At 48.1% G+C, this 26,012-nt stretch overlaps 1 protein-coding gene across 2 annotated transcripts in view; it reads right to left on the bottom strand.

Moving 5' to 3' along the window:
- DLGAP3 (DLG associated protein 3) overlaps positions 1–14,520 on the bottom strand; it is a gene marked incomplete at both ends in the record, with an annotated part of 37,807 nt that extends 23,287 nt beyond the window's left edge. For both annotated transcript variants that reach the window (XM_082653071.1, XM_082653072.1), the window contains 3 exons: positions 8,634–8,706; positions 9,032–9,237; positions 13,423–14,520. In XM_082653071.1, coding sequence (XP_082509197.1) covers positions 8,634–8,706; positions 9,032–9,237; positions 13,423–14,520 — 1,377 coding nt within the window. The remainder of the gene's footprint in view (positions 1–8,633; positions 8,707–9,031; positions 9,238–13,422) is intronic.
- Positions 14,521–26,012: the final 11,492 nt, after the last annotated feature.

The following is a 26,012-nucleotide window of genomic DNA, read 5'->3' as shown; positions in this document are numbered from 1 at the left end:
ACTTTACATATGTCATTTGGTTTAGATAACCTTGGAAAACCCTCCCATTTTAAAACATTCTAAAACACTTAATAAAATATAACAAACGTTTTATATACATTAATTGAGCTCACAAGAAAGCGAGGTAAGTCCCCAGGGGACAAAAGCAAAGAGGAGACTGGAAAATCAGAATATTAACTGTGTGAGCCAATGCTGCAAACAGCCCAGTGGAGGGTGGGAGGCGGGGGCAGGGGTTGCTGGTCTCAGTAACCAAAGGGCTTAGATTTTAACACCCACTTGGGCCCACACGAAGCGTGGAATTGGAAATGGGAACCTGCATAAAAGTAGGAAAGGGGAAAGCTTTGATGAAAAGACAAACTAGAAAAATCAATTATCAACACAGACTGATGACAAGGGAGCTAGTCTGTAGTCTAGGCACTGGGGAGAGGGGAAAGATGATAAATCTCCTAAGAATTTATACCCACAAGCTAGTCTTCACACAGACCCAGCCTTCAGTGTCTGCATGGGCCAGACGCCCCCCAAATTAAAAATTAACATAAAAAGGTGCCAGACCGAGAATAGTTGAACAGAAGCAATTTAAAAATATTTTCTGAATGGTTCTGAAGAACCTAGGGGTAGGACAGGAATAAAGACGCAGACGTAGAGAATGGACTTAAAGACACAGGGAGGGGGACGGGTAAGCTGGGACGAAGTGAGAGAATGTCATGGACTTATATAAACTACCAAATGTAAAATAGATAGCTAGTGGGAAGCAGCCGCATAGCACAGGGAGATCAGCTCAGTGCTTTATGATCACCTAAAGGGGTGGGATTAGGAGGGTGAGAGGGAGATGCAAGAGGGAGGAGATAGGGGGATATATGTATATGTATTGCTGATTCACTGTGTTATAAAGCAAACATTAACACATCATTGTAAAGCAGTTATACTCCAATAAAGATGTTAAAATATATTAATTAATTAATTAAAAATATTTTCTGGGGGACCCACTCCTAACCCAGGCTGATGAGGGTTCTCAAAGATAAAGCTACACTGAAGATGAGCTCATATTAAACTGTGTGGTAGACAACCTCTAACACAGCTCCTAATCATCTTCACCTCCTGCATTCACATCCTTGCATAGTGCCCTCCTCTTGAGTGCAGATTAGACCTATTGGTCCACTTCTAATGAACAGAATATGGCAGAGACAATGGCATGTCACTTTTGAGATTAGATTACAAAAACACTGAGGCTTCCATCTTGGACACTTTCTCTCACCATCTCTCTCTCGGAGTCTTTGCTCTGGGGGAAGCAAGTTGTTATGTTTGAATTGTGTTATGTTGTGAGCCATATGGTGAGTCCCACACATCAAGGATCTGAAGCCTGCTGACAGCCATGTGAGTGTGGAAGGGGATCTTCCTCTAGGCAAGCCTTGAGATGACTGCAGCCTTGGCCAACACCTTGATGAAGCCTGTGAGACATCTGATCCATGCGGCACCCAGCTAAGCTGTGCTTGGATTCCTGACCCACAGAAATTGTGAGATAATAAATATTTTTTGTTTAAGACTCTATGTTTTGGGGTAATTTATTATGCAGCAATAGATCACTAATGCAGACAGTGACATAAACAAGAACTAAGCTTCTACTGAGTGAAGCCGTTGAGAATTCAAGGTTTATCGGTTACTGCAGCTAGTGTTACCTTAGCTAAAACAGAATAGCTTTTAAACAATGTTTAAATTTTCTAAAACTTAAAATATAAATAAAACTGAAAACATAAGGATAGAATAAAAGCTTTGAGGGACTTTCCTAGCGGTCCAGTGGTTAAGACTCCACGCTTCCACTGCAGGGGGCACAGATTTGATTCCTGGTCAGGGAGCTAAGATCCCACGTGCCACATGGTGCGGCCAAAAAGAAAGTTTTGAAAAAACCAGAAAGATTTGAAAAGGGACTAAATCAGATTTCTAGGGGGCAAAGGGGGAAATTTAAAACACAACTAATGAGTAAATGAAACACAATTGAAGAGAAAAATAGTGAACCAGTGAATAGTGAATAATATCTGAGGAACTTACCTAGAAGGCAACGTAGAGAGGTAAAGAGATGGAAAATATGACGGAGAGAATAAAAAGGCCCCAAATACAACAAATAAGAGTTCTAGAGGGGGCACTCGATAAAATGTAGAAGAGGCAATATTCAAAGGGTTAATAATAGTCACTGAGAATTTTCCAGACTTCTGACTTCAGACACAACAGAGTGAGGATACCAAATCCTGTCCCCCAAGACAACTATAAAGCTGCACAAAACTGTCAAAAACAACCATTTTATCACTCTGAAAATCAATCAAAGGTATACAGCAAAGAAACACATTCATGAAAACTACTGAACTTTGGGTAAGGACAGCATGAGTCTGTGGTGTCCTTGCCTGAGGCTGCTCCCATTACCCAAGCTCCCAGCTCTGTCTGTTGCAATAGTTCAAAAAGGGTGGGCCAGGCTATGAAAACCAGCTGCTTCACTGCAACTAACAAAGGGAGCTCACTTAATTTTGAGCATTGTCTGTTATAGTGTCAAGGATAGGAATAACCAGCAGCACTGCCAGGCTGAGGTTTCAGCACTGTTTGGGGGCAAGCAATGGGACTGTCAGACTAGACAGGGATTTGATGGGGAGTTCCAGGGGCTAAGACAGCCACAGAGAGTTTGATAAGCTCTTCACATAGTCTGGGTTAACTAGAGGCTGGGTGCATGTACAACAGAGATCAGAGAGGCCTTGAGCCCACCCACATATCCTTTGCCAATGGAGCCTGTGCATACGTGCAGAAGAAATGCGAGAGAGCCCAGTGAAAAGTAAAAGCCAGAGATGGCTTGAAAACAGCACAGTGTTTGTACTCCCCAGATCACACATAGAACTATAAAAGGAGAGAGAAGAAGTCTTACGGGCTTGAAGTTTTTGAGCACAACCTCTGATCAATCTCTGGCTGGACATTAAGCTATGCAGAGACAGGGTCAACCCCTAGGAAACCAGGCTTTAAAATAAAAACAAGAAAGAAAAAAAATTAGTGGAGAAATCAGAGGCTGCATCTGGAATCATAGATAGATTTCACAGATTTAGCCCAGGGATTAACAAACAAACAAACAAAGCAATAACAATCTTCAAGAGGTAAAATAAGAATCCAGAGTTGCTACAATACATTAGCTAAAATGTTCAGTATTCAACCAAAAAATTTGTGACACATGTAAATAAACAAGAAAATGTGAATGTCCCCAAACATTTGATTTATCAGACAAAGACTACAAAGCAGCTATTATAAGAATGTTCAAAGAACTAAAGGAAAGCATGTTTAAATATTTAAAGGAAAGTACAACAACAGTGACAGCATTAATAGAAAATCACAACAAAGAGAATTTTTTTTTAAAAGGAACAAGAAAAGAACTTCCCTGGTGGCTCAGTGGTTAAGAATCCGCCTGACAATGCAGGGGACATGGGTTCAAGCCCTGGTCTGGGAAGATCCCACATGCCGCAGAGCAACTAAGCCCATGCACCACAACTACTAAGCCTGCACTCTAGAGCCCGCGTGCCACAACTATTGAAGCCCATGAGCCTAGAGCCCCTGTTCCGCAACAAAGAAAAGCCACCACAATGAAAAGCCCACACACCTCAATGAAGAGTAGCCCCCGCTCGCCGCAACAAGAGAAAGCCCTCACACAGCAACGCAGACCCAACCAGCCAAAAGTGGCAGCCAAAAATTAATTAATTAATTAGTTTTTAAAAAGAACAAGAAAAGAATCAAATGGAAATTCTAGAGCTGAAAAGTACAATAACTGAAATTAAAAATTCACCAGAAGGGCTCAGCATAAAAAGTGATCAGTAAACTTGAAGATAGATGAGTATAGATTATCCAATATAAAGAACTGAATGGGGAAAATGACTGAATAGAAATGAACAGTGCCTCAGAGACCTATGGAACAACATCAAGTATATCAGTATGCATGTAATGGGAGTCCCAGAAGAAGAGAGAGAGAAAGAGGAAGAAAAAGCATTTGAAAAAATAATGGCCCCAAACTTTCCAAATTTGATGAAAAACAATCTACAGATCAAAGAAACTCAATGAATCCAAAGTAGGTTAAACATAAAGAGATCCACACCCAGACACATTACAGTCAAAATGTTGAAAGACAAAAAGAAAATCTTAACAGCAACAAGAGAAAAACAATTCATCGCATACAAAAAAAAATTTGATTAAAAACTGGTTTTTCATCAGAAACAATGAACACCACAGGCAGTGGAATGGTATAGTGAAACTGCTAAAAGAAAAAAAACTGTCAACCAGGAATTCTTTATCCAGCAAAACTATCCTTCAAAAAATGAAGTAAAAATAAAGACATTTCCAAATAAATACAGACTGAAGAAATTATTGCCAGCAGAACTATCTTACACGAAATACTAATGGAAGTTCTTCAGGTTAAAAGGAAGTGACAACCAGTAGTAACTCAAATCCACAGGAAGAAATGAGGAGCACCAGAAATGGTAAATATGTGAGTAAATATAAATAGGTCTATAAATATATTTTTCACATTTTTTTCTCTCAACTTCTTTAAAAGACGTAAGCAAAGCAATTATTATAATACTATTATTGGTTTATAATAATTTTTAGGTTTATAACACAGGTATAGGTAATACATATGACAATAATAGCACAGAAAAGGGAGAGAGAAAGGAGATATATTAGAGCAATGCTTCTGTATTTTACCAGAATCAATTAGATTTTAATAAGTTAAGATACACATTGTAATTTCTAGTGCAACCACTAATAACTTGAATAATATAGTAAAAAGGAATTAACGAAAAGAAATTAAAATGGTACACAAAGTATTTAATACAAAAGAAGGTAGTAAAGGAAGAACAGAGGAACAAAAATGACATGAGACAATCCAACCATAACAATAACCACATTAAATGTGAGTAGACAAAACACCGCCATTAAAAAGGCAGAGATTTTCAGACTGGATAAAAAAGCAAGTAGATAGAAAGTAAAAAGAAGGAAAAAGATGTACCAGCAAACAGTAACCATGAGAGAATTTTCCAGATTTGATGAAAGACATGAATCCTCAGATTCAGGGAACACACCACACACACACACACACACACACACACACACACACACACACACACACACACACACACACACACATCATAGTGAAACTGTAGGACACCAAAATCAAGGGCAAAATTTTGACAACAATCCAAGAGAAATGAAAATAACCAAGAAAGACTATTAGATTGATAGTAGACTTCCCCACAGCAACAACAGAACAGATGACAGAGGAATATCATCAAAACACTGAGAGAAAATAAACGTTGACCTAAAATTCTGTGATAAGCTAAATTATATAAAATAGTGAGAGTAAATGACATTTTTGGTTAAAGGCAGAATTTGCCACTAACAGACACTCACTGAAAAAAGTTACTAAAGAATTTACTTTAAAAGGAAGAAATGAAATGTAAGAAGGTATAGTGAGAGGGAAAAAGGTAAAATTGTGAAGTATTAGTAATACTACTAATCAAGTATTGGTAGTATAAAATTTAATAACAATAATAAAGACTAACTGAGAGAGGTAAAAAAAAAGATGGGACTAAAATACTGGGCAACTGGTACATGTAAGAAGGGAAGAGGTGATCAAAAGTAAAGCGTCCTAAGGTCTTTACATTGTTCAGAAGAAGGGTAGAAGTAATTGTCAATCTAAGACAATCTGAGACTTTGCTAAGTCAAATATGCACATGAAAGTATAAGAATAACCACAAAAATAATGGAATTAGTACATATAACTGCCAAATCAGTGTGGGATTTGGTGAAGAGAAAAATGAAGAAAATCCAATTGATCCAAAAGAAGGCAGCAAAGGAGTAGAAAAGCATCACCCAAAAGGCAGGATAAATAGATGGGCACAAAATAAGATGACAGAAATGAATCCAAGCATATCAGAAATCACAATAAATATAAATGTACTAAACTCTCAAACAATTGTCAGAATGGATATAAAATAAAATATAGCTATAAACTACTTACAAAAGACACACCTAAAACATAAAGAGACAAAAAGCTTTAAAGTAAAATATAGGAAAAGATGTTCTAGGAAAATACTAGAAGGGCAAAAACTGATAAAGATAATAGAGTGATGTCGCTAGTTCATTAAACCTGTAAATTTCCTCTTCTGTAAATCAGGGGTTATAAACCATGGCCCCCTGGAAAAATATGTAAAGTATACATGATGTTAGATAGTGTAAAGCGATGAAAAGAAGAAGTGGTGGGGGGGGAGGAAGAGGAAAAGGAGAAGAACAGAGAAGGGAAACAGGAAATGTTGAGGGGGTTAAAATTAAAATTTAGAACGTTTGGGTAAAGACCTGAAAGAAGCGAGGGAGCAATCCATGGGAGTATCTGGGAAGGAGAGATCCAGGCAGAGGTAGCAGCAAAGGACCTAAGGCTGAAGCACACGTGTGGTGTCAGAGGTGCAGCAAGGAGACCAGTGTGGCTGGAGTGGGTGTGGGATGGGAACAGTGTTAGAACAGGAACTCAGAGGGAGCAAAGGGCCAGATCATGCAGGGCCTTATACATCATAGTACAGTGTTTGACTATTCCCCTGAGCAAGGTCTTGATTGAATGCAATTTTATTCTTAAATGATCACTCTGGCCGTATTATGAGAGAATGAAGTGGAGCAAGGACAAGTGCAAGAGATCAACTAGAAAACAGTGCAACAGTCTAGACAAAAGAACTTGCACTGACGTGGTGACTTGCACTGACGTGCTGGCAGTGGAGATGGTGAGGAGTGACTGGATCCTGGAAATACTTTGAAGGTGGGACCGACAGGATTTGCTGAAGGGTTGGACATGGGATGTGTGAGAGAGAAAGGAGTGCAGACTGACTTCAGTGTTTTAGATCAGTGCTCCTGGAATAACAAAATTGCCATTATCTGAAATGGAGAAGACATTGGATGGAGTAGGAAATTTGAGGAGGGAGAAAAGGGTACCAGCAGTTTGGTTTTGAACATCTCAAGTTTGAGATGTCTACTCAACATCCATGTGAGATTTCAACACACAGATATATATGCATTTATGGGAGAATGTGGGCTGGTGATAGACATTTGGGAGTCATCAGGCTCTCAATAATATTCAAAGCCATGAGCCTGGATGAGCTCACCCAAAGAGTGAGTGTAGGAAGAAGTCCAGGAACTAAGCCCTGGAAAACTCCAGTGTTCAGATCCTGAAGAGTTTGCGGGCACCAGTGACACAGACTAAGAATAGGCAACCAGAGAGAGAAGGCAGAAGAACCTAAAAGGTGTGGTGTCCTCAAAGCCAACTGAGAAAAGTGTTTCAGGAAGGAGAGAGTCATCAGCTGCGTTAGATGTTGCTGATGGATCAAGTAAAACAAGGTCTGAGCATTAACTAGTGGGTTTAGCGACATAGAATGGTCTTCTGTGAAAAGATGGCTGTGCCAATCAGATTCCCTGATTCAGGAAATGTAACAAAGAAATGCTGAGAGACTGCAGCAGCAAAACCATGGGAGCCAACCAGGACGGTCTTTGCATTGCTTTTTTTGCCCAGCAAACAGTAAAAATAGCTAACCTTTATTGAGTGCTGGCTGTGTGCCAAGAACACTATTATGATGCCTATTTTTAAACAGGGAGAGTGGGGCTCAAAAAAGTCAAGTATCTTGCCCCAGGTCACTCAGCTGGTAAGTAGCTGAGCTGGAATTCAAACCCACCTCACGCATTTAATTACTAAACTGCACTGCCTCCTTTAGTTAAGGGTAAAGTCTACACTTAGGTAGAACTCACACTTGTAAAATACCAGTGTGGGGCCAGGTACCTTGTGTTTGCATATATTTTCTCACTGAACTCACAAAACCCCTGTGAGATAATCATCATTACAATTGTCATTTCAAAGATGAGCCAACAGGGGCTTGGCTTCCCTGGTGGCGCAGTGGTTAAGAATCCGCCTACCAATGCAGGGGACACAGGGTCGAGCCCTGGTCCGGGAAGATCCCACATGCCACGGAGCAACTAAGCCCATGCGCCACAACTACTGAGCCTGCGTGCCGCAACTACTGAAGCCCGCGCATCTAGAGCCCGTGCTCCGCAACAAGAGAAGCCACCACGATGAGAAGCCCGCGCACCACAACGAAGACCCAGCACAGCCAAAAATAAATAAATTACATTAAAAAAAAAAAAAAAAGATGAGCCAACAGAGGCGTTGAGAGGGAGGTATCTTGCCAGTGTTCCACAGGGTGGAGTGGAGGGGAAAGACCTCAAGCCCTGATCATCTCTGAGACTGCAGTTCTGCCTATCTCCAGTCTATATGCTCAATCTTGCCTTTTACATGGGGTGGGTTGGGAGAAATCAGGCCACGAAAGGGCTGGGGAACCTCAGAGAACTGACGCTGCCGTTACAAGTTCATCACTTTGAGGATGCTTTGTGGTTTTTAAGGATGTGACTCTCTGAGATCCTCAGTCTGAGTCAGCTCCAGGAGTCCCAAGGCAGGCTTCCCAGCTCCCCAGAACCAGACCTGTTCTCTCTCCATGGGCAGATTCCTGATTTTAAGGCCTAGGCTGAGCATGGGACTGAATCCCCCTTCCCACCCTTTCCTTCCAGCATGCTGGGCCTCTCCCTACCTGTCCGGTGGTGAGGGAACGGCTATAGCCAGGGATGGAGCTCCGGGGGTGGATCCTGGGTGGGACACAGCAGCTGGGAAAGGTCAAAATTCCAGATTCAGAATGGGGGTCTGCTAGGAGGTGGGGGAGGGGAATGAGAGCACTGAGGCCCCTGAGCAGGTCTAACCCTCAGAAATCCCAGAGATCCCCAGGAGACTCCTGGGTAAAGGGATTCTGCCAAAGAGGCATTCAGATAGGGGTTATCACAGGCACCCCCTCTTTATATGGGGCAGAGCAAGACTGCCCAACTGAACCCTAAGCAGGGAACCTGACTGGTACCCACTCTACGCACGTCTCCTACAGGCACCCAGGATCAGCATCCTACACCCCACCCCCACCCCAGCTCTCCCTGTCCTTACTTGATCCGGGCCTGGTCCACGCTGGAGGAGCGGCGGGTGGTGAAGCGCCGGGCGACCGCTTTGGGAGATGTCTTGGGGCTGCCATCTGAGTCTCCACTCTCCTCATCCCCCATGGCTTTGATGTAGCTGCCGCTCCGCATCCTGCGGCAGGGGATCTCCCCGTCCTTGCCCCCAGTGGGGTAACCCCCCCAGTCATCTTGCGGCACCTGCAGGGACAAGGGGCCTCTGTCTTTCAGACAAGTCCCTGCTGAATCTGGAAGTGGGGACCCACATTCTCCACTGCCAGTGGGAGACACTCAGCCCTGGCTCAAGCAGGCCACGTTCAGGAATGTGCAGCGGCAGAGCAGGTGAGGTCTCCGCCACAGGAGATGCCCCATCACCCTCCATGTGCCTTTTGCTCCTTAATTGAGGACCACCTAGAGAGTCTAGGAGCTGACGTGCCAGGTGCCAAGAGGCTGAAGCTCAGAGGCCAAAGTGACCTATGTCAACCTCACCCCTCTAAAGCGTCACCTGACTTCAGTGACCTTTCACCCCTCCTTCTCCTTCATCCTCTTAACTGCTTATAGCCCAAATCCTCTGACTTTCTGCCTCCCTTCTGTGAAGAACCACAGAGGGAGTGACATCAATTTGTGCCTCAGAAAGAGCCCTTCAACAGTCCAAACAGAGGATGGATCGTGGAGGGCCAGGAGCAGGGCAGGGGCTCAAGTGGCGAGAGGGAGACCAATTAAGAGGCTGATGCTGTTATCCAGGCAAGAGATGATGAGGCTTAAATTAAGACAATGACAATGAGGGGGAAGAGGAGATGGAAATGAGAGGTGTTAAGGAGCATCAGTGAGCCTGATTAGACGTGGGGGGTGAGGGGGTGGGGAGGAGTCGATGACGACTGAGATCCTGCTGGCTGAGGACCTGGGGGGACGGGGCTGCTGCTCACTGAGCCACAGAATCCCAGAGAAACAGGTTTGGGGAAAAGGTGATAGGTTCAGCGTTGAGCATCTTGAGTTGGCAGAGAACTGTGGAGCAGGTGGTTGGGCGTTTGGTTCTGGAGTTCAGCGGAGAGATCTGGGCTGGAGGCAGACATGGGGGAGTCATGGGTGGCAGCTGAGTCCACAGGAGTGAATGAAACAGCCCAGGGGAAAGAAGAAAGAGAGGTGGGAAGGGATCCACTGACATTTAAAAGGGGACTGCGAAGAAAGGGAGAGGAGCCTATGAAGTCACCTGAGAAAGAGTGGGCAGAAGGGTGGGAGGGAAGTCAGGAGAATGCCATGTCATGGAAACAGGAGACATTTCCAGAATAGAAGGAGTTGATAATGTCAAATGCCACAGTGCGTGCAGAGGTTAGTGATTCAGGCTAGGGAGTTAGAACCATGTTCGAATTCTGGCCCCGTCACTTGCTAGCTGGGTAAACTTAAGCAAAACTGATTAATCTCTAAGCCTCAGTTTCCTCGTCTGTGAACTGGTGATGATAATTATGCCCACTTCACAGCATTGGTGGGAAAGATAAGTGAGCCAACATAGAGTGCCCAGCACAGAGTAAGTGCCCAATGTTGACCATTGTTATAAGCATTGAAAGGTACCTTTCAAGGAGAGTTCTCAAGAGACCATTGGTGACCACTCCCAGGACATTTTAGAGGACAGGGGTGTGGAAGTCAGACTGCAGTAAAGGGGAGAGTGAAAGGAAGTGCAGTAGTGGAGTCTACACTCTGAGAACTTGGAAATGAAGGGAAGACAGGAGGGAGATGGAAAGGGGTATGGGGTTGAAGAAAAATATTTTTTTTTTAGGATGAGAGAGATTTGGGCATGTTTGCAGGATGAGGGAAAGAGTCAGTAAAGAGACAGTCTTTAAATGTGGGGAGGAAGGGGGGACAGCTCATGGACAGAGGGGATCCCAGAGAGATGGGCTCAAGCCCTGTGGAGGCGTCATGCTGGGATGGGTGGTCCTGGCTTCTCCTCTGAGCCAAGAAGGAAGGGTATGAGGGTGGCTGGGGATTTTGATGAGTCCCCAGGTGCACTGACAGGAAGGTGAGGGAGTCTGGGATGGTTGGCCTACACTGTGAAGAATGAGGTGTAATGAAGGTATGCGGGAGGGGCCCAGGGCAGGTAGCGAAGATTTAAAACACCTGTTGAAAAGAACAGGTTAAATGGGGTGGGGGTCAGGCTTCAGGGAGAGCATAGGGCTCGGGAGAGGAATAGAGATTCTGGGGTGGGACTAAATGAGGGGTCAGAGATCAGTGTAAGAACAGGGATGGGATGGGGCCCCATGAAGGAGCCCTCAGGGGGTGAGGCGGACAGGGCTCGGTGTGGGGCTGGGCTCAATCAGAAGATGGGAACGCAGGGAAGAGACGAGGCTCCATAAAGGAACAAGGGCTCTGAGTGAAAAGAGGGATTCTGCAAGAAGTCTGAGAGAGAGCTGGCATCCAGTAGGGGAACAAGGTCTCAACAAAAGGACTGGGGATCCAACAAAGACACCTGGTCTGATGTGGCCAGCTTTCCCTGCTTTTGTGCCAGGGGGGCACCAGTCCGTCTAGAGAGTCCCTGCAGCCCCTTGTTCTCCCCCAAACAGGCTCAGACTTTCCAGTCCTAAGATTCCCTGGAACCCCAGCCCCTGATCGATCCTTGCCCTTCCCCATACTCTACAGAGAGGAGCCACAGAGGCAGAGGGAGGCAGATGGGACAGCCAGGCACGCTCTGCACACTGCAGGGCTCCCACTCCATAGCCACTGCGGAGCTGCTGGCTCCTCTGCAGGACACTGTGAGTTGCATGTTAAAAAGGAAGCCCCCAGGGAGGTGAGGGAAGCCCTGGAGAAGCAGCAGGGAGCAGCGGAGTGGTGGCAAGGTTCCAGGGATGGGAGAAGAAGGGTTGGTGTTCTCTCCTCGACCCTTTCTGCTGGACCCTTCAATCCCCAGCTTAGAGAACCTCTCTCCCAGGGAGGGGGCAATCCAAGGCCAACCCAGAAGTCCTGAATCCTAGAAGTCTCCAACCTCCCCTTCTGTCTCCCACCCCTTCCTGCTTCCACTGTGGCCCCATCTGTTCCCTTGAGCTTTTGTGAGTTCCCTACCCAGGAGAGCCCTAACATGTGAACAACTTACCAAAAAGGCCAGTGACACCCAAAGACACATGCAAGCTCAACTCTCCACACCTTTGAACGTGCTGTAGTCTCTTCCTGGAACACCCTTAATCCTGGAACTTCTGCACTCAACTAACTCCAAATTCTCCACTGAGATTCTGCTCAGGGGACATTCTTCCTAGAAGTTGTTCTGGCCACCATCACCCAGGTGGGTGAGGTGCCTCCTCTGGGCTCCCAAGGCTCTCTCCTCTCACAGCCTCATCACAGTGTATTCTACCTGATGCCTTGTCTATCCCACCTTTAAATGGTGAGCTCCTCCCAAGCAGCATCTGTGTCTTCATCTTTGTACCCACAGCACCCAGGAAATGCTCACTGAATGGATGGACGCAGATGAACTACGCGGAACGTGGGTTTGGGGGATAACCCTAAGTCTACTGGACTTCTAGGACTTGTCTAGACTTTTCCTCCTAAAACTACAGCAGGGCTCAAGAAAGCCTGTCAGGGGATATGAGAGGGGAGCGTAAGGCAGAGAAGAGGGAGGTTGATGGCCAGAAGAGCCCCCGACCCCATCTCAATAGGAAGACGGAGAGGGGACAGTGAGAGATGGATGAAGGCTCCATAAGAAGAAGGGTTCAGAGCTCTTAGCCTCAACTGCAGACACTATAGAGTTGGTAGAAGAGGACAGGGACAGTGTGCCCTGGCCTGCTGCTGTGTCTGGAGCTCAGACTTGTGTGAAGCCCAGCCTGGGGAAACCCATGAGACAGGCTCCCAGGCTCTTCCACAGCCTCACGGGTGTCCTGCTGCAGGTTCCCCAGAATGACAAACACCAGCAGAGGCACATTCTGGAAATAACTGACCTTCACATTCAAACAATATCTGGACCACCCAGGTTTGGGCAGAAAAGAGGTCTGGAGAAGGCCTAAGGGGCAAGAGGACTGCTTTCCAACGGCTGACCTCCAATCTTGGGGAAGCTACAGGCAGGGAGCACCGCACTGTCCTGTTCACTGCCTACTCTCAACCTCATTCTGCCTCCAGCCTCACGAGGCAGAGGCCAGCACAGCTTGTCCAAAACCTCAGGTAAAGGAAAAATCTTCCCGGCACTGACATACAGTATCAAAATAGAAGGGCCCCTTCACTGCATAAACAGGGAAACTGAGGTCCCCAAAGGGGCTCAAGGCAATACAGTGAGGCAAGGGAGAGCCTCCCTGACTCCAGACCCTCCATCCTGGGAATAGCTGGCTCCCACCCAACCCTTTCCACAGCTCCCTGGGTGACAACATTGATGAGGGCTGAGGACCCTGTTCCCCACCCCCACCAAAGCCTCACCTGCAGATAGTGATAAGTCCTGGCTTTGGCCTTGGCCTCTGGACCCAGGAGCCCCTTGCCTGGCCCGGCCCCTGGGTATCCATCCCGGCCCTGGCTGACCATCATGGTATGCCAGGCACTCCGCTTGACCGATTGTCCGTCCAGTGACATGGACATGCCAGTGCAGGCGAGACAGCGGCCTTCCGACCCGCCCGAGCGCCCCTTGAAGCTCAAGTCCCGGTAGGACCCATCTGGAGCCTCCAGGCAGAAGGGACCACCAGGCTCCCCAGGGGGCCGCCCACCGGCCAGGAAGCCGCTGTCACTGTCCAAGTTGTCGTCGGAGCTCCACCAGCCCGCGGCCTTGGCCTGCTGCCGTCCATCCCCCTTGCGGTCCTTGCTCTTGCTCCTCTTGCCATGCCGGGACTGGTGGTGGTGGTGGTGGTGGTGATGGTGGTGGTGGGAGGTGTGGAGGCCTCCAGAGCCCGGGCCAGGGTAGCTGTCTCCGCCGGAGCCACCTCTGCCCTCAGCCTTGGGCCCATTATAGTCCCGCTTCCCTGGCGCCTCCAGAGAGTGGGACTTGGCAAACAGCTTCTGCACAGAGTGAACCAGGTGCCGGATGCGGCTGGGGCTCTCGCTGCGGGCCTCCGGGGTAGTGCCAGACCCTGGCCCGGGCCCGGCCCCTGCTGGCCCTCGCTGGTATGGCAGCGTGTGGAAGCCATCTTGTTGAACGGGCAACTGCTTTTCAAACTGGTCCAGAAGTGTGGGAGGCAGGCGGGGGGCACCCTTGCCCTGTGGGTGGCCCACACAGTCTTCACAGGTGTCGAAGGGGCCCTGGCCAGGGTACATCCTGGGGAAGGTGCTGCTACCCCCCCCAACCCCGGCCCCTCCCGGCCCTCCCTCGGGGCCTGTCGCTGGTCCCTCACTCAGGCTCAGGGGCCCTTCAGGAGAAAGGTGTCCCAGGCCAGCTCTTGGGGCACAGAAGCGGGGCTCGGTGGAGAAGGCCTCCCCGGAGCCCAGCAGGTATGGAGCCCTGGCAGTGGGGCCCACGTCCATATGCTGCTGGTCGGCAAAGCGGGCTGGGCGGGGATGGCTGCCTCGGTCGCCATGATAACCCCTCATGGCCTCAGCAAGGGCTCTTCATAGTGCTGGGGGCCAGGCCCCAGGAACCTCCTGGAGAAACAGGGAGCAGTGGGATTAGGACTGAACGACAGGCCACGTCACCTGAAACTATCTTTTATTAGGTATTCTTATATCCCTTTAGGTAGTGCATACCAATTTAGTGCGATGGATTCCACTATCTTTCCACAAATGGGCTTAAAAGCCTTAAAACAGTCATACTAGACAAAGATGCTCACAAGGGCACAAAATAACGTCATCATCCATCAAATGCTGCAAATATGATAAATACTTATTCACAAGAGGAAATGCCCTCAACCAAATGGGTTTTTTAAATCCTTAGGTAACCCAAAATAAAAAGATACCAATACAGACGTAAAAACAATAGTCAAACATACTAGCCATTAGGTGAACTAGCTTTTAACAAGCTGACATGAGGCAAATCGATCCAGCACCACACCTGTGTCTCATCCCTACCCAATTCCACGGCTAGGAAGACTCAGGCCTCTGGGTCACAGCTCCCAGAAGCAATAACCAAAGAGAACCCTGGACCCAAATCTACGTATCTATCACGATTCTGCAGGAAAACCCCTCTGCTTCCTTCCACACCCAGCTCCTTCTATCTGGCTGTAAGCTTATTCTCCTTCCCCCCCTACCCAGGACTGAGATAGGAAGGGATAACCTGAGATGACTCCACCTTCCTCTTCCGGGTTCCAAATATCCCCTGATGAAATTTCCCCTTTTGCCTTTTACCACCCACCCCCATTCCAATGGAGGGGAGTCATGAAGGGAGGAGAAACATAAAGAGGAGGAATGCTGGCTCTTCGAGCAGCATCTGAATCCTAAACTGGGGTTAGAACCCAGGAGTTCCTCCTCCCAGGAACAGTGGGCTGGCAGGGCAGGGGGGTGATGGAGAGAAAGCATTGGAACCAGTGCTCCTGGCCCCCATCCCAGGCTTGCCAAGACTACAGGACAGAGAGGTCAGCTCTCAGCAAGTACTGCCTCCAATCAGGACTCCAGAGCTGCCAGGACAGGAGCTACGGCAGGAGGGGGTGCCAGCAGGAGGGACAGGGACTGAGGAGCTGGCAGACGGCGCCCTCTCTCATCCCAGACCAGGCTCCTGGGCCATCTGCTGACTATGAGGTGATGACAGCCTCAAAGACTCCAGACAGCAGCACCTCCAAGGCTCTTCCTCCTTTCCTCCCCTCCACTGCCTCCCCATACCCACCATGGGGATGGCTTCTTCCAAATCCTGCTCACAGCTCATCTCTGAGCACTTGCTACGTACCAGGTACTGTGCATACCTAATATTCTCTAATCCCACTGAAATCCTATGTGTAGACATTATCCACACTTACCCATGAGAAAATTGAGCTCAAAATGGTAAGGTCACAAAGCCGGTAAATGGGTGAGTCACTTTGAATCAAGATTCAAACCCAGGTTATTCTGATTTAAGAAGCCCATCTCCAAAAAAAAAAAAGAACCCCATCTCTCAGAGTCTCCTACTACTCACCATCCGGGTTGTCCCATCCTTGGTGTCAGGATTCCCACCACCAGGCAGAATCCTAACTTCAAAAGGCTCAGGACCACTGGCTCCTGACCAAAAAGAAAAGGGTGGTAAGCAAAGAGGAAAAGAGATTCTCCTGGAGTCCTCCGAGGACCAGTCTCAGGCCTTGACAGTTTCCGTGCCCAACCCCCCAAACCAGGACTGATTGGATCCCCCATGATGCAGAGCCTTTGGGCCCCCAGAGAAATGAAGTTGGCTTCATTATGCAAATGTATGCAAATGAGCTTACAGTTTGGACTACCTCCAACTGCAGGTGTCTGTGTGATCTGTCCATGGTGCTGAGCCACTGCATTTTTTTTTCATTGCCCTCAAACATGATTCCATTCCACAAATATTTGTTGAGCAGCTACCATAATAATACTCGGAATGAGAAGTGTATAGAGGTGATTTAAGTGTGGCCCCTGTCATCGAGAGGCTTGTAGTCTAACAGGGGAACAATCTCTCACGTGATAGGGTTATTTTAGGTCCCTGTATTTTTGCACAAGCTGCTCCTTCCTCCTAGAATCTCCTTTCATCCACCTTCCAACCAACTCCCCTGGCTAACTAACACTTATTCATATTAAGCCCACCTTCCCTCGAAGACTTTTTGTGCTCTTATTCTGGGTTATGCCTCTCTATTGGGTTTTTATCACACCCTGGGTTCCTCCCATGAAAGCAGCTATCACACTGCACTGAAATTGTCTGTTTCAGTTTCTGTCTTCCCAACTAGAATCTGGTCTTCTGCAGGGTAGGAACCAACCTCTATTTATCACTGGATCTCCAGCACCTAACTCGGGGCTTTGCCCAGAGCTGGTACTTAATAAATGTTCGCTAAGTAGATAAATAAATGACTGTGCTGGAAAGAGGTACCAAAATGTCAGGCCAGTTAAGATGAGGGCAAGAGCAGATCCAATAGAGGGAAATTGAGGAAGACTTCCCAGAGAAAAGTGTGTTTAAGATGGAGAACAAGATGGCTGTGTGTAAGGGAGAGAGAATTCCCAGTGGAGGGAACAGCAAGCATAAAGGCAGAAGAGTTGGGCAAATAAGGAATTCTGAGGCGTGGGTTGAGAGAGTTCCAGCAGACACGGGTTTGGAAAACACTGGGAAGAGATGGGAGAGAGTCAGAAAGGAAGACGACTCTGAAGTTTGCAGCAGCCGTGACTGGAAGACTAATGATGCCATTATTAGGCACAGGGATGTCAGGAGGAGCTAGCTCTGCGGACATGATTAATAGTAGTGGAAGAGACACAGTCAGACAACAAGAAGAACTTCCTGACCCTGAGGGATGTGAGACAATGAGGAAGATTGTGAAGTCTCCTGGGAATCTTCCACAGAGGGGAAGGTAGGACATGCCCAGCCCCTGGCCCACCCTATGGCCTGGGCTGGAGAAGATGTTCGTTATCTTGCCTGGAGGGGAACTGGGTGGGGGGCACCTCACAGGTATTAACTGCCTGGCTCTAGATGACAATTCTCCTCCTCTGCCCCCCTCTGGGGAAGCAGAGGGGACTTCAGACCAAAATGGCCTCTCAAGCAGCTATTGGAAAAGCACCTAGAAGCATCTCCCCACCTTGGAAAGAAGCTTTGATAGCTTGGTCTTTCATCCATGGCATGGTCCTCCTCTTCCTGCCCCAGGCAGGACCCATGTCTGAGACTCACAGCACAAAAGGCCACTTTGACAGAAACCCAGACCATCCCATTTGCTTTCTTTGTGGCCACATCAAACCTGGGAACGTCCACACCAATGGTGGGCATTCCCAGGTTTCCCCCCTTCCTCCACCACCACACAGGTGCTGCTGCCAGCCCTAAACCTTCATAAAGATCTTATCAGTCTCTTTAGCATCAATCCATGTCCTCCCAGCTCTAGTCTCAAAGGAGATGGGTCCCTGTGTTTGCTTCTCTCCAGACGAGCCACCCCCAACTCCCTTACCCATGTCCTACAGGGCAGTACTCGCTAGTGGAAAAAGCTCAAGCCCTGAGACCAGAAAGTGTGTGACACTAGACAAGTGACCTACCCTCTCTAAGCCTAATGATACCTGCTCACCTATCTCCAAGGATTTTAGTATCAAGCGATACAAAACCACTCTGTAAACTCTAAAAGATTACACAATATAATCCCACATGTGAAGCCTTCATTTTGGACTTCCCAAATCCCCAACGTCCAAATATTAAACAATACAATCAAATCCAAATTACTGGGAGAAGAAGATATCCAATTGATGGATTTCCTAAAGAGAAGATTTAATTGATATAGATTCCATTATATAAACTTCCTCCTATATATCACACTTATGATCACATACCTTCTGCTGCCACCTCCTTACTAAACATAATCCACAGGCAGGAAAAACAAGCGAGGAGGGGACTAATAATTCAATCCATCGCCAAGTCCTATGGATTCCGCTTCCTAAAAATAGATCTGCCCACTTATTTCCATATGCACCAAATCACTGTCGGCTGACTAGCCAAAACTCATTCTCAACCTCCTTTCCCCTTTCCCAGCCTCCCTTGTACCTAGAAGCCACATGATTCACTTGTAGCTAACGATATATACATAAAAATTTGATGAGGGATTCTGGGAAAGATTTTTGCCTTTATAATAAAAGGGATGGGGCTTGCAAGTACCATCCTTCCTCCCTTTCTTTTCAACTTGAATACAATCATGATGCCTGGAGCTAGGGTAGCTGTCTTGCCACCATGAAAGAAAGGCCTAGAGAATCACAGAAATGCTGGCCCTGGAGTCACTGAGCCATGGCTCCGACATAAAGCAGTTGCCTTCCTCCAGGCCTAAATGCAGGAAGGAGTAAACTCCTCCTTATTTAAACCACTGTTGGCCAGATTTTCTGTATTTGCAGCAGAAAACACTGCTAACTAATCCAACTACCTCAGAACATCATCTCCTGCCTGGACGTCTGCAAAAGCCTCCTAAATGGTCTCCCTGCTTCCGTTCTTACCCGGCTCCAATCCAAATGGTCATTTGGAAACACAAATCTGATCATGTCACTTCTGTGGTTAAAACTCTTCACTGGCTTATTGATGTTCTTAGGATAAAATGCCTTAACCCATCCAACAAGGCCTGCAGGCTCTGGCCCTTCCTGGGCTTCCAAACTCTGCTCACAACACTCTCCCCCTTGCTTCCTCTGCTCCAGCCAGGCCAGTCTTTCTGCAGTCCCATGATCTCTCCCATCACGGGGCCTATTCCCCACCCCCTACCCGTCCAGAAAGCTTTTCCCGTCCACCTCTGCCTTGCTAACTCCTACACACCCTTCAGATCTCAGCCCGGTTGTTGCTTCCTCAGGGAAGCTTTCTCTGGCCTCCCTGACTAGGTCAGATCCCCCTGCTGTGTGCTCTCAAGGCACTGTGTACCTCTATAGCTCTTCTATCATTACCATTGTCAATTTGTGTGATTCAGAAATTGTCTGTCTCTCTTACATGGAGCATGTAAGCTCCATGTAAGTGGAGGAATTTCGTCCATCTTATTCACTGCATTACCCCCCCCCCCACTCCTAGAACAATGTTTGGTAGATGGCAGGTGTTTGTTGAGTGAATATAAGCCTATAAAGAACAAGATCCTTTTCACTTATGACATTTTAATTCCCACAACTATGCCAAGGGATAGATATTATCCCCACCTCCCAATTTACAGAAGAAGAAACTGAGGCTTGGAGGGGCTGACCGTCCCAAGGTCATACAGTTGGTGACAAACCCAGAAGTCAAACCCAGTGTAGTCCCACTCCAAGGCCTGAGCTTTCCTCATACCTGGGCTGCTGCTCAGGGAAGCCAAACGGATTAAACACCCTTCTGAAGGAACACAGTAATGAATTTGGTTTTTTTGTTTTGTTTTTTAAAAAGGAAACAAATGACTAAGAACCACACACATACTACACACTCCAGAGGTAACCAAAGTGTGGTTTAGCCTTTTCCCCTGAGTGGTGAGTACTGAATTTGTTCCAAGTCCAAGGTCAGATAAGTACAGAATAAAGGAAGCTCCCTGAAACCCTCTGACAACTCTGGATGCTGGTGCTACTTTCCCCCATTTTATTGCACCAAGTCATCTATCTACTATCCCAGGCCACCAGCACACAGAGAGCTGCCCAGATGGCGAACCTCTGAGCCCAGGGGAGCAGCTGCTTTTGCAGTTGCCTGTAGCTGGCTAGGAAGTGGGGAGTGAAGGAGGCTAGGAGGGTGCTGTGAGTGACACATTCTCTGATGCAGCTCGCATCTATCTGGGATTGGAAGAAGTGGCACACATGCTGTCACCGAGAAATTACCCAATTTAGCACCAACTACACAATCCAGCAATTAGTGTCTTAAACTGGAACTTGCTGGGGGCTGCCAGGCTGGCAGAGTTGTTGTTACAAATCTCACTGGGAAACCAGCTGTGTAATTCGCCAGGAGGTTGTCACTGCCCCAAGCAATTACCTTCCAGAAAAACAATGGGAAATGGAGGAAGGAAAAGGGCTGCAGAGGAAAGAGTCACAGTGGTTTCTTGTCCTCTCCCCCAGGACCCTGTGTGGCCAAACCAGCTGATTTTCCTTTCTTGAGACCTAGGTGACTCCCAAACTCCCTGGATCAAAGCAGTTATTGGTATAGCCTCTGTTGTCAGACTCTATTAAAGCCCCTTTCCATTCACTTACTAGCTGTGTGTACTTGGGCAGGTGATTCACCTCTCTCAGCCTATTTTCTCTTCTGTACAATGGGGATAATATTAGCACCATCAGAAAGGGATGAAGGATGTGATGGTTAACCAGGTAAAGCATATAATACTGCACCTGGCACATGGTGAATACTCAATAAAGGTAGCTATCCGTATTTGCATTTTCATTTTTACGACTTCCTCCATTGGTTTACAGTGTGACCTTGAGTAGGTCACTTAGTATCTCTGGGACAGCTATATAAGACCGAAGGTATTCTACTGGAAAAAAGCAGTTCTTACTCAAGATTGTCCACACCTGGGCAGCCAAGGAGCAAGGTGCCTTCGACAAAAGCCAGGGTCTCAGAGGCTGACACAAAGTGATGCTTTGGGCAAAGATAAAGATTTCAGAAATCAAGTATTAACTGCTTCATGCCTTCCCCCAAGAAGCTGTCTGGAAGAGCTACAAGCTGGACATGATGGTCCAGATGGCAGCAAAGGGTACAGTTGCTCTCTTGCTGTGGATCAGCCTTCTCTAGTCCCCTCACACTGGAGCCTCTGAGGTCATCCCCTCGCCAGTTCCAACATAGCAGCACCTACAGCAAGTGAGGCCTGGAATTCATTTTGCTGCTGTAGGCCCAGGCTCCTCCACACCTGCGGGTGAGCTACGTGTGCCCTTGGGACCTCAAAGTTTCAGGCATTGCCTTCCCACCCCCTTTCCCTGTGTCAACCTAACCAGATTGGCCAGGATTCTGCCTCAGTTTCCCTTTCCAGTCCTCCTCCACCCCCTATCCTGACAGCAGCTCAGAGGCTGGGGCTCCGTCCCCGGTGAAGGGGCCAGCTAGTGGGGGGCCCTAACACAGAGCCTCTGACCTGTAGCCCACACTCCCATGCCCACGGATAGGAATTCCTCCTCAGCCCCAGCCTTTTCCTGCATCCAGGGCTGTCCCAGCCCCCTTGACCATTTCAGCACTGGCTTTTCTCAGCTGGCTTCGGCAGGATCTCCACAGCTGGGCTGGTTTCCTCACCCCTGGCCTCTTGCAACCTCGCTACCCAGCTCTGTCACTGAAGACTCGGCAGGCCTCGTGCCCAGCCCCCACCCTTAGGACCCTGGAAAAGCCTTCTCTTCCTCTCACTACCCCAGAAAGTGGAAAGAAGGGAGGGGGAACAGAACAGGAGGGAGGTTTGGGATCTTTTTCATTCACCTTTATTACTTCATTTAATCAACTCTTCCTAGGGGTTTAGGGTAGGAATTTTACAGAAAATGGGCTTTCTGCTCCAAAACACTTGAGACACAGGAAGATCCAAGTCTAAATCCATCTCCTGACCCGTTGGACAGCGCTCAGCCCATGAATAACCCACACTACCCATAATCTCTTTGAAAATCCCACCTCAGGGGGCTTTGTACTTGATGTTCTCTCTGCTGGAACACTCTGCCCCAGATATTCCCATGGCTTCCTCTGTCTCATCTCTCAGGTCTCAGCTCAGAGAGGCCCTCCCTGACCACTCTCTAACTAAAGTCGGACTCCATCCCCCAGAAACGCTCTACATCACCCGGTTTCATTGCCTTCATAGCACTATTGCTCTTTGAAATTATTTTCTTTATCTATTACATGTTTATAGTATGTTTCCCCATAGCAGAATATAAGCCCCAGGAGGGCAGGGACTAAGTCTGTCTTATGTGCTGCAGTATTCTGAGTGTCTAGAGCAATGCCTAGCACGAACAAGTATCTATCGCATGAATGAATGTCGTCACTTTCCACTCCACTCCTGTGTCCAGCAGCCCACAGAAAGGACCTCCGCTCCTTTCCCTATAAGGGCTCTAGAGAGCCCCTGGAGGATTTGGTATTCGAAATCCCGCCACCAAACCCAGCCCTGTTCGTCACTGTTTATCTAGGCCCTCTCAAATGGCAGGTAAAGATGGTTCTTTTCCAGCCACGTCTGGGGCTCTCGAGGTGTGCCCCTTGGCAGAGTTCAAGGAAGGCAGCAAGGGGAAAGAGGAATGAAGGGGGAAATTTACACTCCCCACACTGCAGAGCAGAAGGAGGAGACCGTGAGGAGGGAATCTCCCAGCCCCAAATAGGTCTCTTCCTCCAGACTCTCTGGGTCCCAGCTTCTCTCCCAGCTGGGGCCATATAGCCCAGAGGCACCAGAAGCAAAGTTCAGGCTTCTCCAGGGCTACCAAATGCCCTACGAGATACAGTTCCGCCTGACCAGCCTCACCCCTCATACCCGCTAGCTGCGGCCACAGCCAACTGCTTTGGGCCCGTTCTTCCCTTTCTGTCAACTCATCAATCCTCAGGTTGCTCAGCCTGTCCCTGCTCCCCCTCCTGAAGGTCTCCAGGAGTCTGCTTTGGGGAAGTCATCCCAGCCAACCGCTGAGAGGCAGGATCCCAGGACTAGACTCCTATAGGACCCTGGTCAGGGATGGCTAACGAGAGAGACTGTGGGTGATGGGTCCCGAGTGACAACTGTTTGGGTTCATGTCCCAGGTCCACCAGTTACTAGACACGTGGCCTTAAGAAAGTCCCTGCATCTCTCTCTAGTTCAGTTTCCTCACCTTCCAAATGGGGACAAGCCTAGCTCTTTTCTCACCATGATGTCATGAGGATTAAGGTACTGCGGGTCAAGTAGCACAGAGCTGAGGGTTAGCTCCTGACTGCCAGGGAGAAAACACTAAGACATGTGCGATCTGGGAGCAGCGCCTTCGACAGGGTTCCTCAGACAGCCTCAGTCAGAGGCTGTAGCCATACCTGAATCAGGTATGCATCAGAGAGCCCAAACCCTGAATACTCATTTGTTTCATGCTTCACCCAGGACTTTCTGTTTGCCTAGGTTCCTTTTGAAGACCTCCCACCCCTTAAGCATGCTGAAGACAGCAGAGCAGCTCTGGTGGCCAAAGATGATGGCATCTGAGAGAACTAGACGCCCTTGATTTGTAGACCCCACTGATCCCCGCAGCCAGGGCTGGTGGTCTTTCTTCCAACTCCAAGGATCCGGGAGGGAAAGCCCGGTGAACTTATTGCTCGGTATTGAAAAGACAATCATCTGCTTCCGACCATTTCATCTCAGTCTACCTGCGTGACCATGAGTCTCAATTTGGTCATCTGTAAAATAGGGATAACGATACCTACCTTCTAAGGCTGTGGCAATGAGAAAATAAGCTGACCTGTTCAAGGCAACTGGCACATATGTTTCCACACGTTGGCTTCTCCTGACGTGAGCACTCTAGTGCCTTCTTTTATTTGTATGTGTTTGATGAGATTTGGGCTGACGCTGCCCTGGCCTCCAGGATGCTGCCAGACCTGAACCTTCTAGGGCCATTAGAAAACAACAGGTAGAATCCCAAGTCCATGGCAAGGGTCCCCTGGGCAGCAGCTTCTCAGCCAGGCCAGGCCTGTGGCCTGTGCTACTCTCTGGCCCAGGTGTCTTGCTGCCCCATGAAGCCTGCCTCCTGGGTTGGCACACTGTCCTGGAAGCTCTCTGTGAGAGGTGGGGCCAGGATTGCCCGCACCAGGGTCTGTCTTCTCTGGGCCTCTCCTACAGGGAAGTCAAGCACAGAGCCAGCCCCCAGGGGACCCGATGAGGGCTAGTTGGTTGGCTAACTGCCAGGTTGACGTGGTGCCACCTCCCTCCCCTCTGCTCTGCCTGATCCTCCCCCAGCAGCCAGGGTCTCTTAACCCCTGCTCTCCTCGCTGGACTTCCGGGCTTAGCAGGAGCTAGGACCACAACGGGAGAGAGTATGGGGAGAGGAGTCAGCACAGACTATGAGATTCTTCCGTATGGAAAGCCTGTCCTCCCAACTTTGCCTCTGATGCAGTTCAAGTATCCTCTCTTCCGAGAAACCTCACCTAAGCGTGCCCTCCTCATCAATCCCAGAGCACAGCAGTTGCTACCTTCACTAAGGTCCCATACTTCAACACAGTAGGATAAATAGCTGTCTGCAGGCTGTGAGCTCCTTGAAAACCAGGATCCATCTGATCTATCTCTGTATAAACAAAACCTGGCTTATAGTAGATGCTCAATAAGTTCAAGATCAATAATTGAGCCATCAAGAAGCAGCACCCCTCGGCTGGTGCATAGAAATAGGGAGAGAAATGGGAGAAGGCATGAGGGAAATGACTCCCTGCAGCCGGACCAGAACTCTCCAGCAGGCAGAGCTGGTAAAGTGTGACGTGGGTTTCCTGAAGAGCTGGGAGTGTCCTGTCCAGGGAGGCATATAAGCTGAGATTGGAGGACCACTTTGGAGGATGGTATAGTATGCATTCAAGCACAGAACACATTTCAGATCATACACCCTCTGGTACCTTTCAACTCTGAAGTGTAAGGCTCAGCTCTTTGAATGCCTACAACTGAACAGGCATTGTGTTAAGTGCTTTAGATGTACTTCTTTGTGTAGGCCTCGCAACCATCCTTTGTAGTAGGTTCCATTATTATTCCCATTTTACAGATGAGGAAATTGAGGCTAAGAAATGCAAAGAAAATTGCCCAAAGTCACACAGGTGGTGGAGGATTTGAATCTGGATCTAGTCCTGGCCTGACACTCTCAACCACTAGGAGACCAACCCCTGGCAGGTCTAAAGGAGCATCTCTCTCTGACCAAACTGGTCTGTTGAGGTCACCAGGTGGACCCTCAGTGTGCCCTGATTCATCACTCAGCCTCAGGAAACCTCCACCCTTGCCATCCCTCCCTTGCACATGGGCATCCGGTCCCAAGACTGCTTATTCACAATTTAACACACGTGTTCTCCAGAAGCAGCTTACACAGCCATGCAGACTCATCCAACGCAACTCACATGGCATTTGTCCTCAAATAGCTAGTCATCATCACATAATGTGCACAGATATATACAAACTTGTTCCCACAAGGGTCCACACGCACGTGCATTTTCATCCAATGGACATTGATGCCTGTGCACACAGAAGCTGTGCAGATACAGAACCTCACATACACGTTCACATGTTTATCCCCACACAACCGACATACATGTTCATTTCACATCACTTAAGCACCCACATCTGCTCAATGTCATACACTAAATCCTCCCCCAACAAGAACTTTATCCATTGTTCCCAGATCCAATACTAGGCCCAGGTGAGCAATGATGCTGCCTCCCTCTGGGGTTGGCCAGGCAACCCAAAGATCGGGAGATGGTTCAGCCTGCCTGTGATGGATGGAATTAATCTACTGAGCTGGAGAAACTAAATAATTAAATCCCTAATCACCCCCCCCAAGCCAGCCCAAGCCAATATAGCTGAGGGAGGGAGGGGGCTCTGAGGCCCAGACCAATATCCTAGAGCGGAGGAGGGGCTTGGGAA

This window comes from Grampus griseus, assembly GCF_964374135.1.
Source record: "Grampus griseus genome assembly, chromosome: 1".
NCBI lineage: Eukaryota > Metazoa > Chordata > Mammalia > Artiodactyla > Delphinidae > Grampus > Grampus griseus.
This window is presented reverse-complemented; position numbering and strand designations above follow the sequence as displayed.